The sequence below is a fragment of the Leptonychotes weddellii genome, chromosome 6 (genome assembly GCF_054177405.1).
Source record: "Leptonychotes weddellii isolate Sample4059 chromosome 6, ASM5417740v2, whole genome shotgun sequence".
Taxonomy (NCBI): domain Eukaryota; kingdom Metazoa; phylum Chordata; class Mammalia; order Carnivora; family Phocidae; genus Leptonychotes; species Leptonychotes weddellii.
Genome location: NC_138374.1, coordinates 114,346,210 through 114,365,242, shown reverse-complemented (window position 1 = coordinate 114,365,242; position 19,033 = coordinate 114,346,210). Strand labels below are relative to the sequence as shown.

The 19,033-nt window shown below is 57.2% G+C and overlaps 2 protein-coding genes across 5 annotated transcripts in view; one reads left to right on the top strand and one right to left on the bottom strand.

The window, feature by feature from the left end:
- The first annotated feature begins 2,570 nt into the window (after positions 1–2,570).
- MYBPH (myosin binding protein H) lies at positions 2,571–10,931 on the top strand. Of its 2 annotated transcripts, none has more exons than XM_031023039.2 (11): positions 2,571–2,862; positions 2,946–3,080; positions 3,838–4,005; positions 6,430–6,518; positions 6,889–7,084; positions 7,267–7,406; positions 7,975–8,134; positions 9,406–9,542; positions 9,674–9,866; positions 10,186–10,233; positions 10,646–10,931. In XM_031023039.2, the coding sequence occupies exons 1-10, from the start codon at positions 2,658–2,660 to the stop codon at positions 10,200–10,202; spliced, it is 1,440 nt and encodes a 479-aa protein (XP_030878899.1). In that variant the 5' UTR covers positions 2,571–2,657; the 3' UTR covers positions 10,203–10,233; positions 10,646–10,931. The 2 variants fall into 2 exon arrangements, with proteins under 2 accessions (XP_030878899.1, XP_030878900.1); XM_031023040.2 differs by lacking the exon at positions 10,646–10,931 and adding an exon at positions 10,450–10,612.
- Positions 10,932–11,311: 380 nt separating this feature from the next.
- ADORA1 (adenosine A1 receptor) overlaps positions 11,312–19,033 on the bottom strand; it is a 32,978-nt gene continuing 25,256 nt past the window's right edge. For all 3 annotated transcript variants that reach the window (XM_081825015.1, XM_081825014.1, XM_081825016.1), the window contains one exon: positions 11,312–13,242. In XM_081825015.1, the coding sequence (XP_081681141.1) occupies positions 12,603–13,242 (640 nt within the window). In that variant the 3' untranslated portion in view covers positions 11,312–12,602. The remainder of the gene's footprint in view (positions 13,243–19,033) is intronic.

Genomic DNA, 19,033 nt, shown 5'->3' with positions numbered 1-19,033 from the left:
GCCGTTCAGGGCTAGAAAGAGGCCCCGATGTCCTCCTGCACCCTCCCTCGGGCCCAGGCCTGGAGTTTCTGCAGGGTGCTTGAGACATGGCTGTCCAGCCTCTGAGACTCCCAGAGACGGGTAGGTGCCTCATGACCTTAAAAAGCCCCTTCCATTGCTGGGCGGAAATTTGTCAGATGTCCTAAGGCTGCCGCTCAGCCCTCTGTCTCCCTTGTCTCTCCTCTTGGGACACACTCGGCCCTCAACCCAAGCAGAGACAAGGCTGCTCTGCTCAGGCTGTGGCCAGGGACATGAGGTGGCAGGCAGGTGGGATGGGAATACAGATGAGTTGGGATGGGCTCAGAAGACCCGCTGGTCTTGCAGCCTTTATGAGGTAGAAATGCTCTCGTCAGGTTTCTGTGGAACTCCCAGGGCCCCAGGCATGCCTTGTATCTGGAGTCCAGAGGCACACTCCAAAATCAAAGAGAATTTATGTGTGGATTCCCTCATGTTCCGATTATCCGTGCCTTGGTTTGTGACACTGGTTTGAGGTGTAGGGAAGGAAGTACCTATTGGCCACCCTGAAATCTGAACCAGCTGGAGCTGAGCAGATGCAACTGATCCCAAGGTCACAGCCCTGCTCAAGGCAAGGAAAGTGAGAGCTTGGCCAGAGCCTCGGGAGGGTACCTGGCATTTCATCACGGGCCAGCGGGGCCAGGAATTCCCTAGTCGCCGCCCCTTGCCCACTCCACAACACAAGGGTCTTCCAAACCCCCCAGGGCTGTGAACCCTCCAGGGCAGCCAACCCCCCTCCTCCTCCCTGGAGCCACCCTTCCCCCAGCCTGGGACAAGCTCCGCAGGGCTGACTCAGGGTCCTGCAGAGTTAGTCACATTCACTTATAGCTGCGGAGTCAGAGGCCAGGGATGGGGATCGGGTCTCCGGGGCCCGCCTCCTGCCTGGCAGGACACTGAGTCACCTGGCAGAGGGCGCGGGCACCCAGGCAGGGCCGGACACTGAGGCTCCCCAGGCCCTCCGCTACAACGAGGACAACGAGCAGTGAAAGGCAGCCACACTCCTGTGTATTTATTTTTAAATGTTGGGATATAGCATACATGCTAAAGAGTGCATAGAATGGATTTGTTTCATTTAAAGAATTACTAACTCGTGAAAACCTGTATAACCCCCCCACCCCACACCGGAAGGGAAATGAAACCTCAGTAGTGCCCCCCGAGACCCCACCGGCACAGACACCCTGTCCTTCCACCTGGAGGCACCGCTCCTGACCTCCCCCTGCCTCCCCCTGGGGTCTCACCACCTACAGAAGCCCCTGGAAGAAGAGAGCGTGGGATTGTCTGCCTTTGAATTTAACATGGGTGGGATCCCACTGTTCTTGAGCCTTCCTCCCTTTGTTCACCATGAAACTGTTAGATCTGTTAGGTCGCCCCCGCGGCTGCAGTTGGCTTGTCCCGTCCCGTATTTTGGATTATAGGTGCACACGTGCTCCGCAGTGAGCTGTGGAGGGACAGGGGCCTTCCCCAGGTTTGGGCTATTACAAATAATACTGCTGTGCGAATTGGCGTGCATGTCTCCTGGGTACGTGTGACAGTGTCTAGGGCTGTCACTGCTGGGTCGCAGACATGCCCATTTTCCGTTTTTACCAGATGCCGTCTCCCTTTTTCCAAAGGGATGTCTTCGACCGCCACTCCCACCGGCAATGACCGTCCCCGTGGCCTCCCCTCCTCCCTGACTCGTGGTATTTTCAGGCTTATTAAATGATTGCCAGTCTGAACGTTTTACTGGGTGAATGAATCCGTGACTAGACGTTTGGTTGTACCTGCCTCGTAACCCTCCCTGCTTCAAAGAGTCTAGAAGTTTGAGTGCCGTCCTCCTCTGGGGTCTCTTCCAGCTCTGCCTCATGACTTTATCTCACTGCCAAGGGCTAGGGGATTGTCGCAGGGATTGGGGAGACTGGGTCCTCTCCAGCAAAAGCAGTAACCAGGGACCTTAGGCCTCCTTCCTGGGGCCCCATTGCTGGAAGACCTTCCTCCCACCAGCCCCACCTTGGGCATCCCAATCCCCTTCCTCTCTGGAAACTTCAACCCCACACAGCACATGTGAGAATGCCCAGGGAGCGTGAGGCCGAGGGGAGTGTGGGATCCCAGAAGCAAAGCTGGGAGTGCTCCCCAGGGAAGGCTGTTTCAGGCAGTCTGGGTCCCAGCACCTGGCTGAGAAGCCCTGGGTACAAGTGGCCCCGCAGAGGCCAAACACACAAAGCGTGATCTGGGTTCCTTCTCCAGATGGAAGCTCTTGTTCCCGTTGGCCTGACTCCTGGCACCAGCTCTCGGCAATGCCCCATCTCATCCATCTGTGCCCTCCTCCCCTCCGGGCACCAACACCCTGGCTGCTGAGATCCAATCGGAGTGATGGACGAGGTAGTGCGCTCCTCAAGGGACCCTGCAGTTCCTCCCCCTGAGCTATTCCTGGCCGAGGCATCTCCCTGCCCCCCAGTCCCCCTGCCTGACCTGACCCCACAGCTGGGAATCATCCTTTGGCTGGGGGTGGGGCAGCCCCTGACTATATAAGCCTGGACCTAGGTGTCCCAGGCACCCTGGAGGCCCAGACCCTCTCCTGCTGACCCCTGCACACTCCAGCCTGACCACCCCCAGCCAGCCCAGCAATGACAGAGAAAGCCCCCTCGGAGGCCCCTGCCTGTGGTCCGGAGGAGACCGCTTCTGAGCCGGCCAAGGCGCCCACCACCGAGCCCTCTGGAGAAGTGGCAGCATTGGCGTCCACCGGGGAAGAGCGGGCTCCCACGCCACAGGAGCCTGCCCCCACAGCCCCTGCGGCCCCCGCAGCCACTAAACCTGCCCCTGCAAGTGAAGGTGACAAGAGGTGGGGCAGGGAGTGCGGGCGGGGGAGAGTTCTCCACCACAGACCTCTTCATCTCCCCCTACTTCTCCCCCAGATGTGCCCAGTGCCCCGCTGCAGCTGGCCTTGGAGGATGTGAGCGACAGCTCGGTGACCGTGAGCTGGGAGCCACCGGAGAGGCTAGGGAGGCTGGGGCTCCAGGGCTATGTGCTGGAGCTCTGCAGAGAAGGAGGTGAGCTCTGGGCTAAGCCCTGCGTACCCCCAGGGGAGGTGGGCTTGGGAGTCGCAGCGACAAGCCCCCAGACCCTGCAGCTGGGCCAGTCTCGGGGGAGATACAGAAGAAGAAAGTGCAAGTGGTCCCCTCAACCCACTCACCTAACACTTCTTGCTTACCCCATGGACCTCTGAGGCAGGGGGATGTCCAAATAACCTCAGGAGACACCCCCCCCACCCCATCCTCCAGCTCCAGGGAGCCTCTGAGTAACAGGGAGAGAGGGGTCGGGGCCGCTGGGGTGCTGGTCTGATAGGAAGTGAAGGAGATGCTGAGTCTCAGAGGAGCCTGCTTGGCGAGGGCAAGCAGGAGGGGGGACAGAGAAGCTGGGAGCAGGGGCACTTAAGAATAGGAGACAGTGAAGAGAAACAGGGGACCAGGGCAATGGCCCAATTCCTGTTGCCTCTGTCCTGTTCACCTCCATGGTGGCCAAGTTCAGCCTGGCCTCTGCCTTTGTCCTTACCTTGCTGCATGACTTGGCAGATGTGTCCAGCCCTCTCCGGGCTTTAGTGATACCTTCTCTGACCACCATTTCAGGGCTCTAACACCGGGTGTCTTTGATGCCATTTGACAAGAAGTCAGGGAAGGAGAGCAAGGGGAAAATAAGGCCCGGGGTGGGAGGTCCATTGCCCCAGATCCCCAGGGAGGAGGAAAGCCCCACTGAGAAGGATGCCCATGGCCGTGAAGCCGGGGCCTTGCATGCTGTCCATTTCCCCAGGCTCGGAGTGGGTGCCCGTGAACGCCCGGCCCCTGATGGTGACCCAGCTGACCATGCGGAACCTGGCTCTGGAGGACAAGTTCTTCCTGCGTGTGGCTGCAGTGAGCTCTGCGGGGGCTGGCCCACCAGCAGTGTTACAACAGCCTGTCCACATCCAGAAGATCATCGGTAAAGCCCATCCTTTTATCTCCTGCTCCCAGCCCTTCCCAGGCCCCTTATGTGATAGGTAGGGAAACTTGGGGCTGATGGGCAGAGGAAACAAGACAATCATCTTCCCCCATCCCACCCTCACATGCACAAGCCACATGCTATCACCTTCTTGCCTTAAGAAAGTTCCAGATTCCTCAGCAGCAAGCCTCTGGAGGTCAAAGAGACCATTTCCCTGAGTGGCCCAGCCCCCAAGCATTGGGGGAGGGTGTCCCTGACTCCCAGAAATGAAAGCTCAAGCTCCCCAGGTCACCTGCCTCAGCGTCCCAATGCTAAAAGCCATTTTGTTCTTCCTCCTATCTAATCTGAATCCCTCCAGCGGCCAGGGAAGTTCATTTTCTGCCCATTTTCTGCTCGTGTCACATGGCCTGGGTTCCAGATCCTCCCAAAGGTTTTTGAACAGAAAGAAGTCTTTGCTTGCCTCTTATCCCACCACGTCCCTAGTGGGAGAAACAGACAAGAGCCTGCAGGCCTGTGAAGTTTTGTCCATCCCCAGAGGGCAGCGGTGTGCTGGGGACCTTGGAGGCCAGCTGCTGTCCCTTTGTAAGACTTCTATTTGCAGGGTGCATTAGCCTCAAGCCTACCCTTGCTCCCTTGCCAGAGCCGATCGGGTTTCAGTCTGTTAATGGCAGTGAGTCATTTGATCTGATCTGAGGTCTCTGGGGACAGCCCAGGGCCTGGGGTGAAGAGAGACACAGGCCAGCAGGTGGCCTGAGGCCTTCTCTACCTTCCTTCTTATTCCCCTGCACCCACAGGAGGCCTCCAAAAAGAGTGGGCTTCAGAGCCACAGGAGAGGTCAAGTTTGGATTCAAGGAAATACTTCTCAACTTCAAGGCCCAAGAGATGTGGGAACCACGGGGCTAGGGAGATTAGAATCAAGGGCTATGACAGCTGGTCCATCCAAGCCAAGCAGGTCCCCAGGGGCCCCAGGACTCCCTCGCAGTCACTCAGCCTATTAGCAGCAATCCCAGAACCTGCCTCCCATACAGGACCATTCCTGTGCCACCAAGCGTCCGGGAGTCCGGGAGTCTTCTCTGGGACCCTCCCATCCTTTGAGTCTGGGGCAGACATGACCCCACCTGGCAGCCACAGTATGGACATGTCGACTCTAGCCTGGAGGCGCCAGGAAGCCCTTCTGGTTGGGAAGGTCCTGGACCTGCCCCAGGAGGTCAGACTCTGAGAGGGTACAGAGGCCAAGGCTCTCTACTCCAAGGCCCAACATTGAAGGAGCCAGCCAGACTCCGCACCCACGACTCCATTACAATTCCTCTGGCAGGAGAGAAGGGGATTTCCTGGAGAGAAGAGGGGGAGGAGGCCGCGAACAAACAGGGACCAGCCAGGCCCTTCTCATGGGCAGGGCAGGGTGGGGACCTTGTCCAGAATCCTCAGCTGCTCAGCTGTCCCTTCTTAGCCACCTGGAGCTGCCAAGCATTCCTGGCCCCCTGCAGCTGCCCCTAGATCGTTCCACTCCTTATGCTCCCAGAGCCAAGGGCCTGCACAGCTAATCCTCGGAGACAGAGTGTTCCTTCTCACCATCTCCTTCCCTCCGGCCTGTGTGCCACCGACCAATTGCTGCCCCCTGTTTGCTGCCGAGGAGCCTCAGCTCCACCACTCCTGCCCCCGCCCGGGGCGGGGAGCGGGGGGATGGCAGGGGCTGCGGCAGCCTCCCTTAGAATGCACAGCAGCTTTGGTGGCCGCACCTGATTAGGTGACGGTCAGGAAGCTGGCTCCCCACCCCCCCTGGTAGCATGGGACTGAAGTGAGATTTCAGGAAGGACTTCCCAACTGTGAGACTGAAAGGTAGTGGGAGGGGTGACAGAGAAAGAAGGGGTATAGCTGCTCTGCCCTCATTTAAGAAGGGAAAGATCCTAAACCTCCCATATGGCCTCCGACAGAGAAATGGGCAAATGGGTCTCACAGGGGCTTCTCTGGGCTGCTGGGGAATGGAGGGTGCTGGATGAGGAGGAAGAAGGCATGGCCACCTTTCCTGGGAATGCAGGCCGACAGGTGCAGCACCTGCTCCCCACTAGGGGGAGCCAAGGAGCCCGCCAGGACCCATCTGGAGCCCTGGCATGCCTGGGCTGCAGGGTAAATCCCAGCCTGGCAGGGTCAGGGCGCCAAGGGAGTGCCCAGGATGCTTACCAGTTCACACCATGGAGGTCCTGCCCTCCTGGAACCTCCCAGCTCTCAACTCCCTAAGGCCCTTGAGGGATTTGGGCCCCTGGATCTCCACTAGCCTTTCCCACAAGCAGGCAGCCCCAGAACACAACTAGGAACCCTCCTGTCCAGCCAGCAACCCTCACCGGTTGTTTCCTACGGCTACCACAGTAGCCTCCAATCAGCAACCCCATGCTGTGCTAAGCCTAGCCTCTCCCTTTGACGCAGAGGCCCCCAAGATCCGAGTCCCCCGCCACCTTCGTCAGACCTACATCCGCCAGGTGGGAGAGCCAGTCAACCTGCAAATCCCCTTCCAGGTAGGTATGGCCCCTGCCCACGATAACAGCCTGGATGGAAATCAGGGCCCCTACTCGAGGTGCGTCGCAGGAACCCTGGAAATGTCAGGATCCTCATGAGGGTCGGCCCTCATGAGACCCACCAAGAGAGCTTCACCCTCCCTCTGTTGTACACATGACTCAGTTGTGATTCTCCAGCCTGTGGTCGGGATGGGTGGTCCCAGGGTTGGCTGGACACCTGGAGAAGGAGGCTGTGAGCAGCACCTGCGTCTCTCCTGGAAGGGCTGTTGGGGCCAGCTCCCCTGAGCACAGCTCCAGAGATCCCCGGAATTGAGTGGGTATGGGGGTGCTGGCGTCTCCTGCACCTACCCTGAGAGCTCCTCCTTCCCAGGGGAGTCCCAAGCCTCAGGCCTCTTGGACCCATAATGGCCACGCCCTGGACAGCCAGCGGGTGAATGTGCGCACCGGGGACCAGGACTCCATCCTCTTCATCCGCTCGGCCCAGCGCTCCGACTCAGGCTGCTATGAGCTCACTGTGCGTCTGGAAGGCTTGGAGGCCAAGGCAGCCATCGACATCCTGGTGATTGGTACGGGGCCAGGGGAGGCGGGGCTGCCTTGCTGGGGACCCAGAGACCCCACCTCCTACCCCAGAGCTGACCGCTGACGGGATTAGGCAAGGGAGTGTGTGACGGGAGCCAGATCTTGGGTGTGGGGATTTTGCAGCAAGCCCAGCCTTCCTCCTCACCCCCCTCACACTCTGGCCCTGCAGAGAAACCTGGACCCCCCAGCAGCATCCGGCTACTGGACGTCTGGGGCTGCAACGCTGCTCTTGAGTGGACACCGCCCCAGGACACAGGCAACACAGAGCTCCTGGGCTACACAGTGCAGAAGGCAGACAAAAAGACAGGGGTGAGGCCCGCTGGAGCAGCGTGCGGCAGGGGGAAGGGGCCAAGGTGGCCAGGAAAGCCCGGCCCTCCAAGAGTCCAGGGAGCACGCTCTAGTCTAACTACCACTAACCTGATCCTCATGTGGCTTTTTAGCAAGATCCCTTTCCTCTCTGGGCCTCAGCTGCCTCCTGAAGACTGCAAGGGGGGCTCTCTGCAGCCCTTCAAGGTCTAGAGCAGTGCTTCTGGAAATGTAATGTGCCTATGAATCACCTAGGAATCTTGCTAAAATGCCAGTCTTAACTCGTTAGGTCTGGGGCGGGGCCTGAGATCCTGCACTTCCCAGAAGTTCCCAGGTGATTCTGAGTTTGCAGGTCCTCAGGCCACACTTTGAGCCGTAAGAATCTAGAATTCTCTGAGAACCCTAGCGAGGTCATCTGAGTATCCAGGGACCCCGTCTCCCAAAGCTGGATGGTTCAGCTCCCTCAGGATAAGGCCTGGAATGAGCCCCTCTGAGGAAGGGGCTGCAGGGCGAGCCAGGAGGGCAAGGGCAAGGGTCAGAGGAGAGGATGACTGGGCCGGGGTCCCCGCAGCAATGGTTCACGGTCCTGGAGCGCTACCACCCGACCACGTGCACCATCTCTGACCTCATCGTGGGAAACACCTACTCTTTTCGGGTCTTCTCGGAGAACCAGTGTGGGCTCAGTGCCTCGGCCGCGGCCACCAAGGAGCTAGCCCGCATCCAGAAGGCAGGTGGGTCTGGTCCTGGGGCCCTCCTTCCCTCCAACCCCCCGCCCAGCCAGGCTCGGCCTGTCCTGGGGCATCAGCACCCCTCCCTGTGGGCTCCTGGTGGGTGCCGCTTGTCAGAGCATCTGCTGCCCTCTCCACGCCCACTCCACAGCTACGCACACGCTCACGCGTTCACACGAGGGACTGTAAAGAAATGGATGTGGTTGATTGATTTTAACAAACACATCAGAGCAAACCCGTGCAAAGGAGATGCGCCCCTTGGGAGGCTGTGCGCTTATTCCGAAGTCGCTGGTGGCTGCCAGCAAGGTAGCGATCCCGGGGGCTCATGCGCGGTGTCCCAGGGGCACTACTCAGAGAGGCAGCGTGCGTGGGTAGGTAGAGTCCGGTGAGTTGGCTCAAACACAAGCCTCCTGACCCTCATATAACAGCACACAGATGGACAGGAGAGATACGGGTATTTACTGTCTCCACACAGCCACGTGACATGCTTGCGTCAAATATGAAATGCCAAGCCCTTGCTCCCTGTCACCCTGTGATCTCCAGCAACCCCCCCCCGCCCCGCCGCCGCCCCAGCACGGAGTCTGTGTAGGCTTGGGAAGGCACACGCAAATTTTTAACACCAGCCTGTGCTGCACAGAACGAGGAAGACATTTTTGTTTAAAAAAGGAAAACCGGTCAGGTCTCCAAAGACAAACAGAAATGAAATGTGGATCTCTGTGTTGCAAGTCCCCAGCCTTGGCCAAGAGCAACTCATCTATCCAGTTTTCCCGCCCGTTGCCCTCTCTGTCCTCTCCCTGACCCACCCAGGCACGGTCCTGACTTCCTCTGCTTCTTTGAGATCTTCTGTCTCTAAGTTCCCACATATTGGCCATGCCTGGCTTCCCGAAGATCCCAGGAGCCTGGGTCCTGCCGCGGAGCTCCTTCATCCCACAGCAGCAATGAAATGGCTTGTCTCCTGCCCTCGTTGATGCTAAGATCCTCCTCCAGACCACCAGCTCTCTGCCCAGAGAACCATGGTCATGATGTGATTGTCTACCCTTTAAGCCCCAAACTCACTAAGTGATATTGGGCAAGTCACTCATCCATGAAGGGCCTTAGTTTCCCGTCTGTCAAATAGTAATAACAAACTCATTCTTGCAGAAGGATGCTAAGTAGATTAAATAAGACACCTAAGCGTAAGCTATAGTGATTATTTTAGGAAAATGGATGAATTCAGTTCTAACAGGTCTACTCTTGTAACCTTAAATTTGCACCCCTTTCTCTCGTGAACCCAGATATTGTTGCCAAACCTAAAGGGTTTGTGGAGCGAGACTTCTCAGAAGCCCCCTCATTTACCCAGCCCCTGGCTGACCACACCTCCACTCCTGGCTATAGCACTCAGCTCTTCTGCAGTGTCCGAGCATCGCCCAAGGTAAGGGGTGAAGCCCCCCTGTGCCCTGGGTGGGTGGGGGCAGTGGGGCTGGGGTATCTTCCCAGACAGCTCCTTCAAAGCCCATCCCAGCCCACAATCTCCTCAGCTCTCTTCTGACCATGTTCCCTTAGCCCAAGATCATCTGGATGAAAAACAAGATGAACATCCAGGGTGACCCCAAATACCGTGCCCTCTCTGAGCAAGGCATCTGCACCCTGGAGATCCGGAAGCCCAGCCCCTTTGATTCTGGGGTCTACACCTGCAAGGCTGTCAATGTGTTAGGGGAGGCATCCGTGGACTGCCGGCTGGAGATCAAAGGGAAAGGTACGAGGAACGTCCTTCTCCAGGGACCGTCCTTTAATAGAAACCACCTCTTCTCCTGCCTGACTAGATGAGGCTGGGTGCTGGAAATCAAGGCAAGACAGAGGGTTAGTAAAGACAAAGAGATCTGGCTAGTGGAAGGATTTTCCAAGTGGGATGACAGCCCAATGTAGGGAACGGAGGTAGTAGAGTCTGCCACCCAGACTGATTGATTACCTGGGGTGAGGGCCTGTAGCCTTGAGCCCCTCTCGTCCCACTATCCCCAACTCGGGTCCCCTGCAGACTCGCCCCTTCCCCACTCTGACTGTGGCATCTCTTCCAGCATCAGCCACACACTGAAGAGCGACAGGAGGCTGTGATGAGGAGAACGGTAAATGGCTGGACCCGCAGCCTCTGGGGGCAGAGGCCAGAGCAGGGGGTGGGGGTGGGGCGGGGACAGGGGAAGGTGGCATTCAGCTCTGGGGACAAATCTGCAGTCCCGGGCAATGTGCGCATAGGACAGGGGTCTAGTTCAGGGCATTCCCTTGGGCCTGTTCCCTTGTCAGCAAAGAGGGGACAATAACCTGTGTCCCACCTTCCCTCCCAGGTGGTTCTGAGGCTCCGGACATGGATCCCAGAGCTGCAGGGGCAGAGCTAAGTGCTGGGCATTGGGCCCTTGGGGTGGGAGGCCTGGGAAGAAAAGAGGGGCGTTGTGTCCCTCTGCCCTGTCTCACTTCTTCAGCAGGGCAGGTAGAGCCCAGCTCTGTCTAACCCCAGGGCTCATGAAGCGTGTTCTCTGCCAGGTGCTGCAGACCTGGAGAATCAGGGCCACCAGACTCAGAATCAAGCTCCACGAATGTCCCAGAGCCCTGTTCACATGGTGATGGCTGATGGCTCTCCTCCCTGGTACCTGCCTCACCTCCCTCCCCTAGAGACTGGAGCCCAGGAGCCAGGGGTAGGCCTGGCAGGCCCCAGGCCAGGCTTCCTGGGCACGAGGGGGCCTGGGAGGTGCAAAGACTGGATGCCCCTGCAGAGAGGTGCACTCTGGGTGAGAACCGCTCAAATAAAGGTGTGTGGTGTGTTTCGGTGCGGGGGCCTCTGTGCCAGTGAGCGTCGTTGTGATGGGGGAGGCGCTGTGTCACAGCGAGGGGGCTGGAATGCGTCACCGCGAGGGGGTCTCCACGTGTGACATCAGGAGGAAGATGTCAGTGGGAGGGGACTCAGGATCTAAGGGGGGTTTCCAGACATGAGATTTTTAAGATCTTGCTTTCACATTCAGGGTATTCTATGCCAAGAGCATAACTATAGGAACAGACACACTCTTCTCTGGAACCCTCCTTGCTCTGAACACCTCCATGCCCCCGCCCCCCTCCCTGCTTCCCCCCCCCGCCCCCCCCACTCTCTTCTGCTGAGGTTGTCTGCTGCCCTCAGATGGCGGTGAGGGTGGGGAGCCAGGGGCATGCTCTCCATCAAGGTTCACAGTCTTTATTAGTCAGGTGGCCCTCCCTAGGAGCCAGGGCACATCCTACCTCCGAGAAAAGAAAGGGCCTGGAATCACACACAGAACCCCCCACCCCCACCCCTCTGTACAAGGGCCCACAGAGCCTGGCAGAGGGTGGAAACTTCCCTGGATGCTCTGAAGCTTACACTGTGCCACAGAGCCCCAAAGCCCCTGAAAACTAGTGCCAGGGATACTGGGGGTATTTAAACGCCAGCAAGACCTCCCTGCCTCACTCTCAGGGGTGTGGTCTCCCCTGGCCTGTTCCAGCCCGTCACAAGTCATCCCATGAGTACCCACAGTCAGCACTTTCCCTTGTCCACACCGCCCCCTCAGGCAGGCAGAATGCTCCCTCATGTTGGCATATCTGGGGCTCTCCTCTCCATCTGGCCCAGAAACAGCAGAGATGGGTGTCACTTAGAGAGTCCAGGCCATCATCAGGGGCTAGTGGAGCTGGTAGCCCAGATGACAGGTAGTTAGAGCCCAGGCTCCTCCTTGGGCCGCGCAGGGCCGGAGCAAGGGCTCAGTGCTGCCACCCAGTGGCTGTGTGCGGCCTGCCCTTCAACTCCACATGAGCTCCAGCGGGCTTGGAGCCCCCTTTCTGGGTCCCAGGGCTGGTGGAGAATAAAGCAAAAGTTGGGAATGATTTCTGGACCCGCTCTTTCTGCCTCTTCCAAGTATAAACCTGGGCTCCCCGGGGCAGGGAGAGCAGGCACCCTGGCACCCGGCATGGCTAGCCGCTCAGGGTCCGGGGAGGCAGGGACTGAGGCTCCATGATTCCTGCCCCTCAGTGGCTCTGCCACCTTCTACAGAAAGGAGAGAAAGCAAGACCATGATGTGCAGTTTCTCTCCCTCCCTCCATCTTGGAGGGGATCCTCTCCTCTCCTTAGGCTTGGTCCCAGGGTTGCACATCCACCACGAGAGACAAGCAGGCTCCCCTGACTGCCATGGAGCCCAAGCTTGCCCTCCCAGCCCACATGGCCCCTTTGCAGCCTCAGTCTCCCCAGGTCCGTCCAGCCCGAAGCACTGGGTTGCCCGTAGGATGGTCACACAGCTGGGGAGGCTCAAGCCACTTTCGTCCTCTCCTCAGGTTACCTGGTTCCTTCCTCATGGACCGCCCTCCCAAACCTCCTCCAGGACCCGAGGTGCAGGTCACCCACACCCCACAGCCCAGCCAGGAAGGCTCAGGAGTGGGACCAGTGGGGACGTGGGACTGGGCTGAGATGCCCCCGATGTGGGCAGGCAGGATCGGAAGGTGGAGTCTAGTCGTGGGGCCCCTCTTCAGGGGGGTCCTCGTCAACGGGGGGTGTGGGCTGGCAGCGGAAATGGTCATTCCAAATCTTAAGGAAGGTGACCCGGAACTTCTGGATGCGGAAGGCATAGACGATGGGGTTCATGGCCGAGTTGCCGTGGGTGAGGAAGATGGCGATGTAGATGAGGATGCTGGGCTTCTGGCAGGAAGGGCAGAAGAGGGTGATGCAGTTAAGGATGTGCAGGGGCAGCCAGCTGAGGGCGAAGAGGAAGAGGATGAGGGCCAGCGACTTGGCAATCTTCAGCTCCTTCCCATAGTACTTCTGCGGGTCACCAGAGGAGGCCGACACCTTCTTGTTGAGCTGCTTGCGGATCAGGTAGAAGACCTCCAGGTAGATGAGGACCATGAGCAGCAGCGGGGGTAGCACCCAGACAAAGAAGTTGAAGTAGACCATGTACTCCATGCTGATAACCTTCTCAAACTCGCACTCAATCACGGGCTCGCCCTTGGTGCCGTTGGCTGCCCAGGCCCGTTCCACCTCCCCGAGCCTGTTCCAGCCGAACATGGGCGTCAGACCCACCACGAAGGAGAGAATCCAGCAGCCGGCGATGGCCACTGCCGCCCTCCGGGGAGTCACCACCGTCTTGTACCTGGGGGAGGGGAGAATAGAGTGTGAGTCCCCCCCGCTAGGCTCCACCAGCCCTCAGGGGTCTCTAAGAGGAGGCCCCCTCCCCAGCCAGAGCCCAGCGAGTGGGGAGCTGCGGGTCTTTGGCTAGAGGTCCGAGTCTTCAGGATCTAAGATTTGGGCCACAGCTTTGCAACGCACTGGCTCATCTCGCCCGCAGAGGGTGGGAACCCTGGGTCACATAAAAATCACGACGAACTAAAAATCAAGGTAAAAATCATAACAGAAAATAGCAAAGGACCTCCCGGAGGAGTTTTAATAAAATCACCAAAGTAAAAACCATGTGTGCCCGGCACATCGCCATTGGTCACCTCATCGTTGCTGCGTGGCGGTCCTGGTAAGGTAGGAAAGCCTTGACAGATGAGGAAATTGAGGTTCAAAGCGATCACATGGCAACACTTTCCTGTGCTACGCTGACCCAAAACAACCAGATCATCAGTGAGCCGCTCTTCCCCTTAGGCCAGCTGACACAAGTGTCCAAAAAAGCCTTGCACACCTCCCTCCTTCCGGCTCTGCCCCATACCCCCCTACCAGTGCCCCCACCTCCCCTTCCAAGCTTACCTCCCCTTCCCCCTTCCAATCACCGCGCAGTGCTTATCTCCTGAGGGCTTGTGCTCAAGCACCAGCTCTGCACCCCCAAGCTAACGGGGGAATCATTCTCAGGAAAGACAACTCATGTTCACGGAGCATCTGCTACAAGCGAGGCACTTGCGTGCATGCATGCATGGGGGTGCATTTGCTCAGCCAAGTGCCAAACATGCGTGCTTTCTGTGCCAGTAAGAAAGGATCTCTGCAGCTCACATTTTGGGTGAAGAGGCAGACAACACAGTGTCCTGGGAGCTCCCCACTTCCCTTTAAACCAGTGCAGCCTGCAGCCAGCGTGTCCTCTGCCCACACACCACCCTGGAGAGAGTGCCAGGGGCTGGGGCCCACCCGGCTTGGTGCTGGGGAGCCAGCTCAGTGCAGCTGGGCTCAGCTTGCCCAGTTTATTTTCCAGTGTGGCTTCTGAGATGGATGGAGTGCCCCCCTGAGCCTGTAAGCAGCTACTGAGACCCATGGGGGTGAAGGTGGAGGCCTCCCTCCGACTTTGGTTTCTTCTGTCGTGTGCTGCAGGATCGGTGGCTTTCTTCTTCACAGTGATGATACTTATGGCCCCTCTCACCCTGGACACCGTTCCATGCACCACAGCCCACTGATCTGGGAAGGCTTTACGGGGAGGGGGGAAGGGAATGACTTGGGGGGGTGGGAGAAACCAGATCCCCCCATCCCATCAAGGAAGCAAGCACTAGAAGGGATCATGGAAGCTCTTTTCCAATCTCCTCATCGTTCCAATGGGAAAGGGAGGAACCTAGATGATTCCAACACGTCAGTGTGGTGTCCCCTCCCCTACTCTGTGATCACAGGGCCCTTGTTTCCCCAAAGCACCAAGGTGCCTTGAAGGCCCCCAGTTCACTTGTGCCTCCTTAAGTTTTCTTACACATAATCCTTGCTATCTTGCAACTGAAGCCCATTCCCGCCTCTTGGGTCCCCAGCAGGAGGGCCAGCCTGGTGCACACACTAGAAGTCAATCTGCAACCTACTAGATCAACTCTTTCTCAGTAAAATGAGACAGTGGACCCACTTCAGAGACTAAGGACCAGATGAGACAACATAAGTGAAATAGTCTGTAAACACCCCACCAATATTCCTGTGCCCGAGCTCCTCCCGTCCAAGCCCCTAGTAACACTCACGCTTGGAAATCCTCCCGTATCTCTAGATGCTCAGCCAACAGGGCCTAACGGCTCTGCAAATATCTGGCTCAGGGCTTGTTAGTGATGATCTCAAAGGACTCCCCACACACCCTATGGTGAAAGAAGCTCTGGGTGAATCCACAGAGCAAGACCGAAGGAGCAGAGATCATTCTGCCGAGACAGAAGGCTGAGGGACACTGCCATGGCTGTCATGAGGTTGGGGTGGGGGGCAGGTTTCCAGGGTGAGCCTCAGCAGGACCTAATCAGGCTGCAGTGGCAGGAGGAAGGATGGAGGCCAGGCACCTGCCCTTCCCTGCCCCCCCGCCCCGGGTCACGGCCTGTCACACGTATGATTTATATCATGTTTATTGTTTACAAAGCCCTTTACATTCATGTCTCAGGTCATCCCCGTAACCACCCTGTGGACATAATGGGATTACCATTTCACAGATTAGGAAACCCAGGCCCAGAAATGGCCCAATAACTTACCCAGGTCTCCAGACTCCAAGACCAGCTCTCCTCCTGGGCACCAGGCTCACTGTGGGTCACTTAGATATGGGATGATTGGCAGATTGCGAATGTCCCCTTCCTAAGAGCTTTAGAATGGGAACATCTGGACCCTATTCAAGGAGGGTATGCCCAGAGATAGGAGGGTGGACAAGGTGACCTTGTGCTGCCATCCAGCCTGGGGATTGGGGGTGGGGGGAGGCTGCCCAGGACACACATCTGAGCAATGATGACCACTGAGAGAAGAGGTGGGTCCCGACACTGACCCAAGTGCGAGAAAGGGAGGAAGCAGCTTCTCACTAGGGAGGCGCCCACTCCCCTCCTCCCCTCGCCCTTCTTGACGGCCTGGAGCCCCAGGGTTAAAGCTTTCCTGGGGCTCCTCCAGGGCCAGGTCCCAGCAGACCTGCAGCTTAGGGTATCAGTTCTCATCTGTTTTTCTTGCTATTTTCTCCATGGTGGGAAAGGGCTGGACCCAGGACCTTGGCTGAGGTGGGGCAGGCTCCCACAGGAAGGACTGTGCCCCAGGGCCAGAGAGAAACTCACCTCTCCCCACACGTGGGAAAGGGAAGCAGAAGCTGCAAGTCCTGGGGCGCACATGGCGTAGGGCGTGTTGAATGTGCCTCCAAAGCTTGGGCTATCCCTCCCAAGTTGGGGTCCGCGGCCTCACCCCACCCCCGGGGCTGTGCTGGGGACTAGCCAGAGAGACGGCTGTCCTCAGGAACATGCAGTATCCCACAGACATAGGCGGGGGAGCAACAGAATGGACACACTGAAACACCAGTGGGGCCTTGTCCACAGGCAAGCAGGGCGGGCAGCTCCTTACAGAACCAGCCCCATCACCTCCAGCGTCTCCCTCACGGTGCTTAAAACCCCACCATGGGTGAGCCGTTCCTTTGGGTTAAGAATTGGCCCCTCTGTGTGTTATTTTTAAAAGCCAAGACAGTACTGGGCGCCTGGGTGGCTCAGTTGGTTAAGCGACTGCCTTCGGCTCAGGTCATGATCCTGGAGTCCCTGGATCGAGTCCCGCATCGGGCTCCCTCCCTGCTCGGCGAGGAGCCTGCTTCTCCCTCTAACCCTCCCCGCTCTCATGTACTCTCTCTCTCTCTCATTCTCGCTCTTTCAAATAAATAAATAAATCTTTAAAAGAAAAAAAAATAAATAAAATAAAATAAAAGCCAAGACAGTACTAATTCCAGAGTGTGAGTTAGTCTACCAGCCAGCACCTTCCTGATGATGGTGATAACATGCAGACTGTGTTCCTGGAGCGGTGGGAGGGAGAGGGAGGGCTTCAGGAAAGAGGTGGAAGGGGGTTCCCGGGCTGGCTGAGTGGGGAGATATCTCCCATCACAGATTTCACCAGAGTAAGTGTGGTTCAGAGGTGGACAAGGTGGGGTGGGGGGGCTGCCAATCCCACACCCAACAGGGCAGGGCAGAGCACACCTCTGCCACACCCCTGCACTCTGGCAGGGCTGCCACATAGAAGAGGGAGGTTCTGAAGGCTAAGGCGGGGGAGGGGCATTGAAAAATAACAGCTAACTGGGGCGTCTGGGTGGCTCAGTTGGTTGAGCGTCTGACTCTTGGTTTTAGCTCAGGTCATGATCTGAGGGTCGTGAGATCAAGCCCTGGGTCAGGCTCCACACTCAGCGGGGAGTCTGCTTGAGATTCTCTCCCTCTCCCTCCGCCCCTCCCCTCCCACTCATGTGCACGCTTGCTCTCTCTTTCTCTCTCTCTCAAATAAATAAATAAATCTTTAAACAAAAATAACAGCTAACTGATCAGTAATAATGACAACAATAATGCTAATAAGTTAACATTTATTGATACTTCCTGCAGGCCCGGCACTGACTAAAGATAGCCCCATGAGTTAGGTATTATTATGATTATTATTTTCATTTTCTAATTACAGTAACTGAGACTCAGATTATGAAACCTGCCCAAGGTCCCTTAGCGAGAAAGACGTAGAGACAGAATTGCTAAGATTCAGATCTTTCCAAGTCCAAAGCCTGGCTGGACCCAGCGCTGGCACTCCCATGGGATGGGGTGAAGGGGGCTTGGAGGGTGGAGCCTCAGAGTGGCAGGGAGCCATGGTGAGCTCCTTGGACTGAGCAGTTCTGAGGATGCTATTAGACCTGCCTGGGAGCCCCCCGACTTCCCTCCAGGTCGGGCCTCTTCATAGACCTCAGGCTGGTCTGTTGATGAGCTGCCTAGCTGTTTAGTGGTGGGTGTTGGGGTGACGAAGCAAACAAGGTCTCCCTTTGAGTCATTAAACAGATATTCCATGAACACCTTTAGGTGCCAGGTACCAAGTGGTAAAGGTAGGGTTCAGAAATATTGAGGAGAACAGGCTCTCGTGAAAGTAACCTTCTAGAGGCAGGGGAACAGTAAATAGACGTATAAACAAATAAACGGATCATTTCAGAGAGTGAAATCAATAGGACACCCGAGAGACTGAGTAGCTGGTGGGCAGAGGGGCCTCTCTGGGGAGGATGTGCTGAGCTGATCGCTAAATGATCACCAAGAGCCACCCAGGCAAAGATCAGGGTGGCGGGGGAGGCAGAGCTTTCCGCGCAGAAAATACAGCAGGTGAAGGTGCTGAGGCTGGAGGGCAAGGAGCAGAGAGCCGCTAGTGAGGCCGGTGAGGGCAAGGGTAGGGCGGGTCAGTCCCAGCTGTGGTCAGGGACAGCCACCTAGGGCTGGGAGGGCCACAGTCAAGGTTCTGGGGTACATTCTAAGTGCAGGGAAGCCATTGCAAGCAAAGGAGTAATATCCTCCAGTTTCTGTTTTTAAAAGCTAACTCGGACCGCCCTGTGGAGAACGTGTTGTAGCAGGGAAAGCAAGACAACCACAGGGAGGCTATTTTAGCTGGGGGGAAGTGGACGGCTTGAGGTGCACTTGGGAACGGATCCAACAGGATCTGCTGTTGAGTCTGGCTGTCCAGCTGACAGAAAGAATCAAGATGATGCTCAGGTTTTGATCCTGGCCACTGAGCAGAGAGAGAGATACCATTTCCTGAGTCTCCTGGATCCCTGTCTCCTCAAGGGGCCCCTCCCCTGAGCCTCAACCCCACCTCCTTTGCCAGTGAGGTCCACATCACACTGCTGGACCCTCGTATGTGTCCACCCAGGGGCCTTCACCCTTCCTGCTCATCTCCCCTCGAATGATCAGATCCCACCTCAGATGTCACCTCCTCAGAGAAGCTTCCCTGCCCAGCAGGAAAAAACAGCCCCCACCACTCTGTACCTCTTACCGGGTTTAACTTTCTTGACAGAGCTGACCACTTCCTGTCTCTCTCTCGTTCTCTCTCCATATATACGTATGCATTTATCATCCGTTTCTCTCCAGCAGAACATAAGGTCCATTTAGGACAGGGCCTTTATTTTGCAGATTCACCACTGCAGCCCCAGTACCTAGAACAGTGCTCAATCACTGTCTGCCAAATAAATGAATACATACGTGTAAAAACGGGCAGGTGAATCCAGACCTCCACTTATACAATCACTTATGATCTATTATCTATGT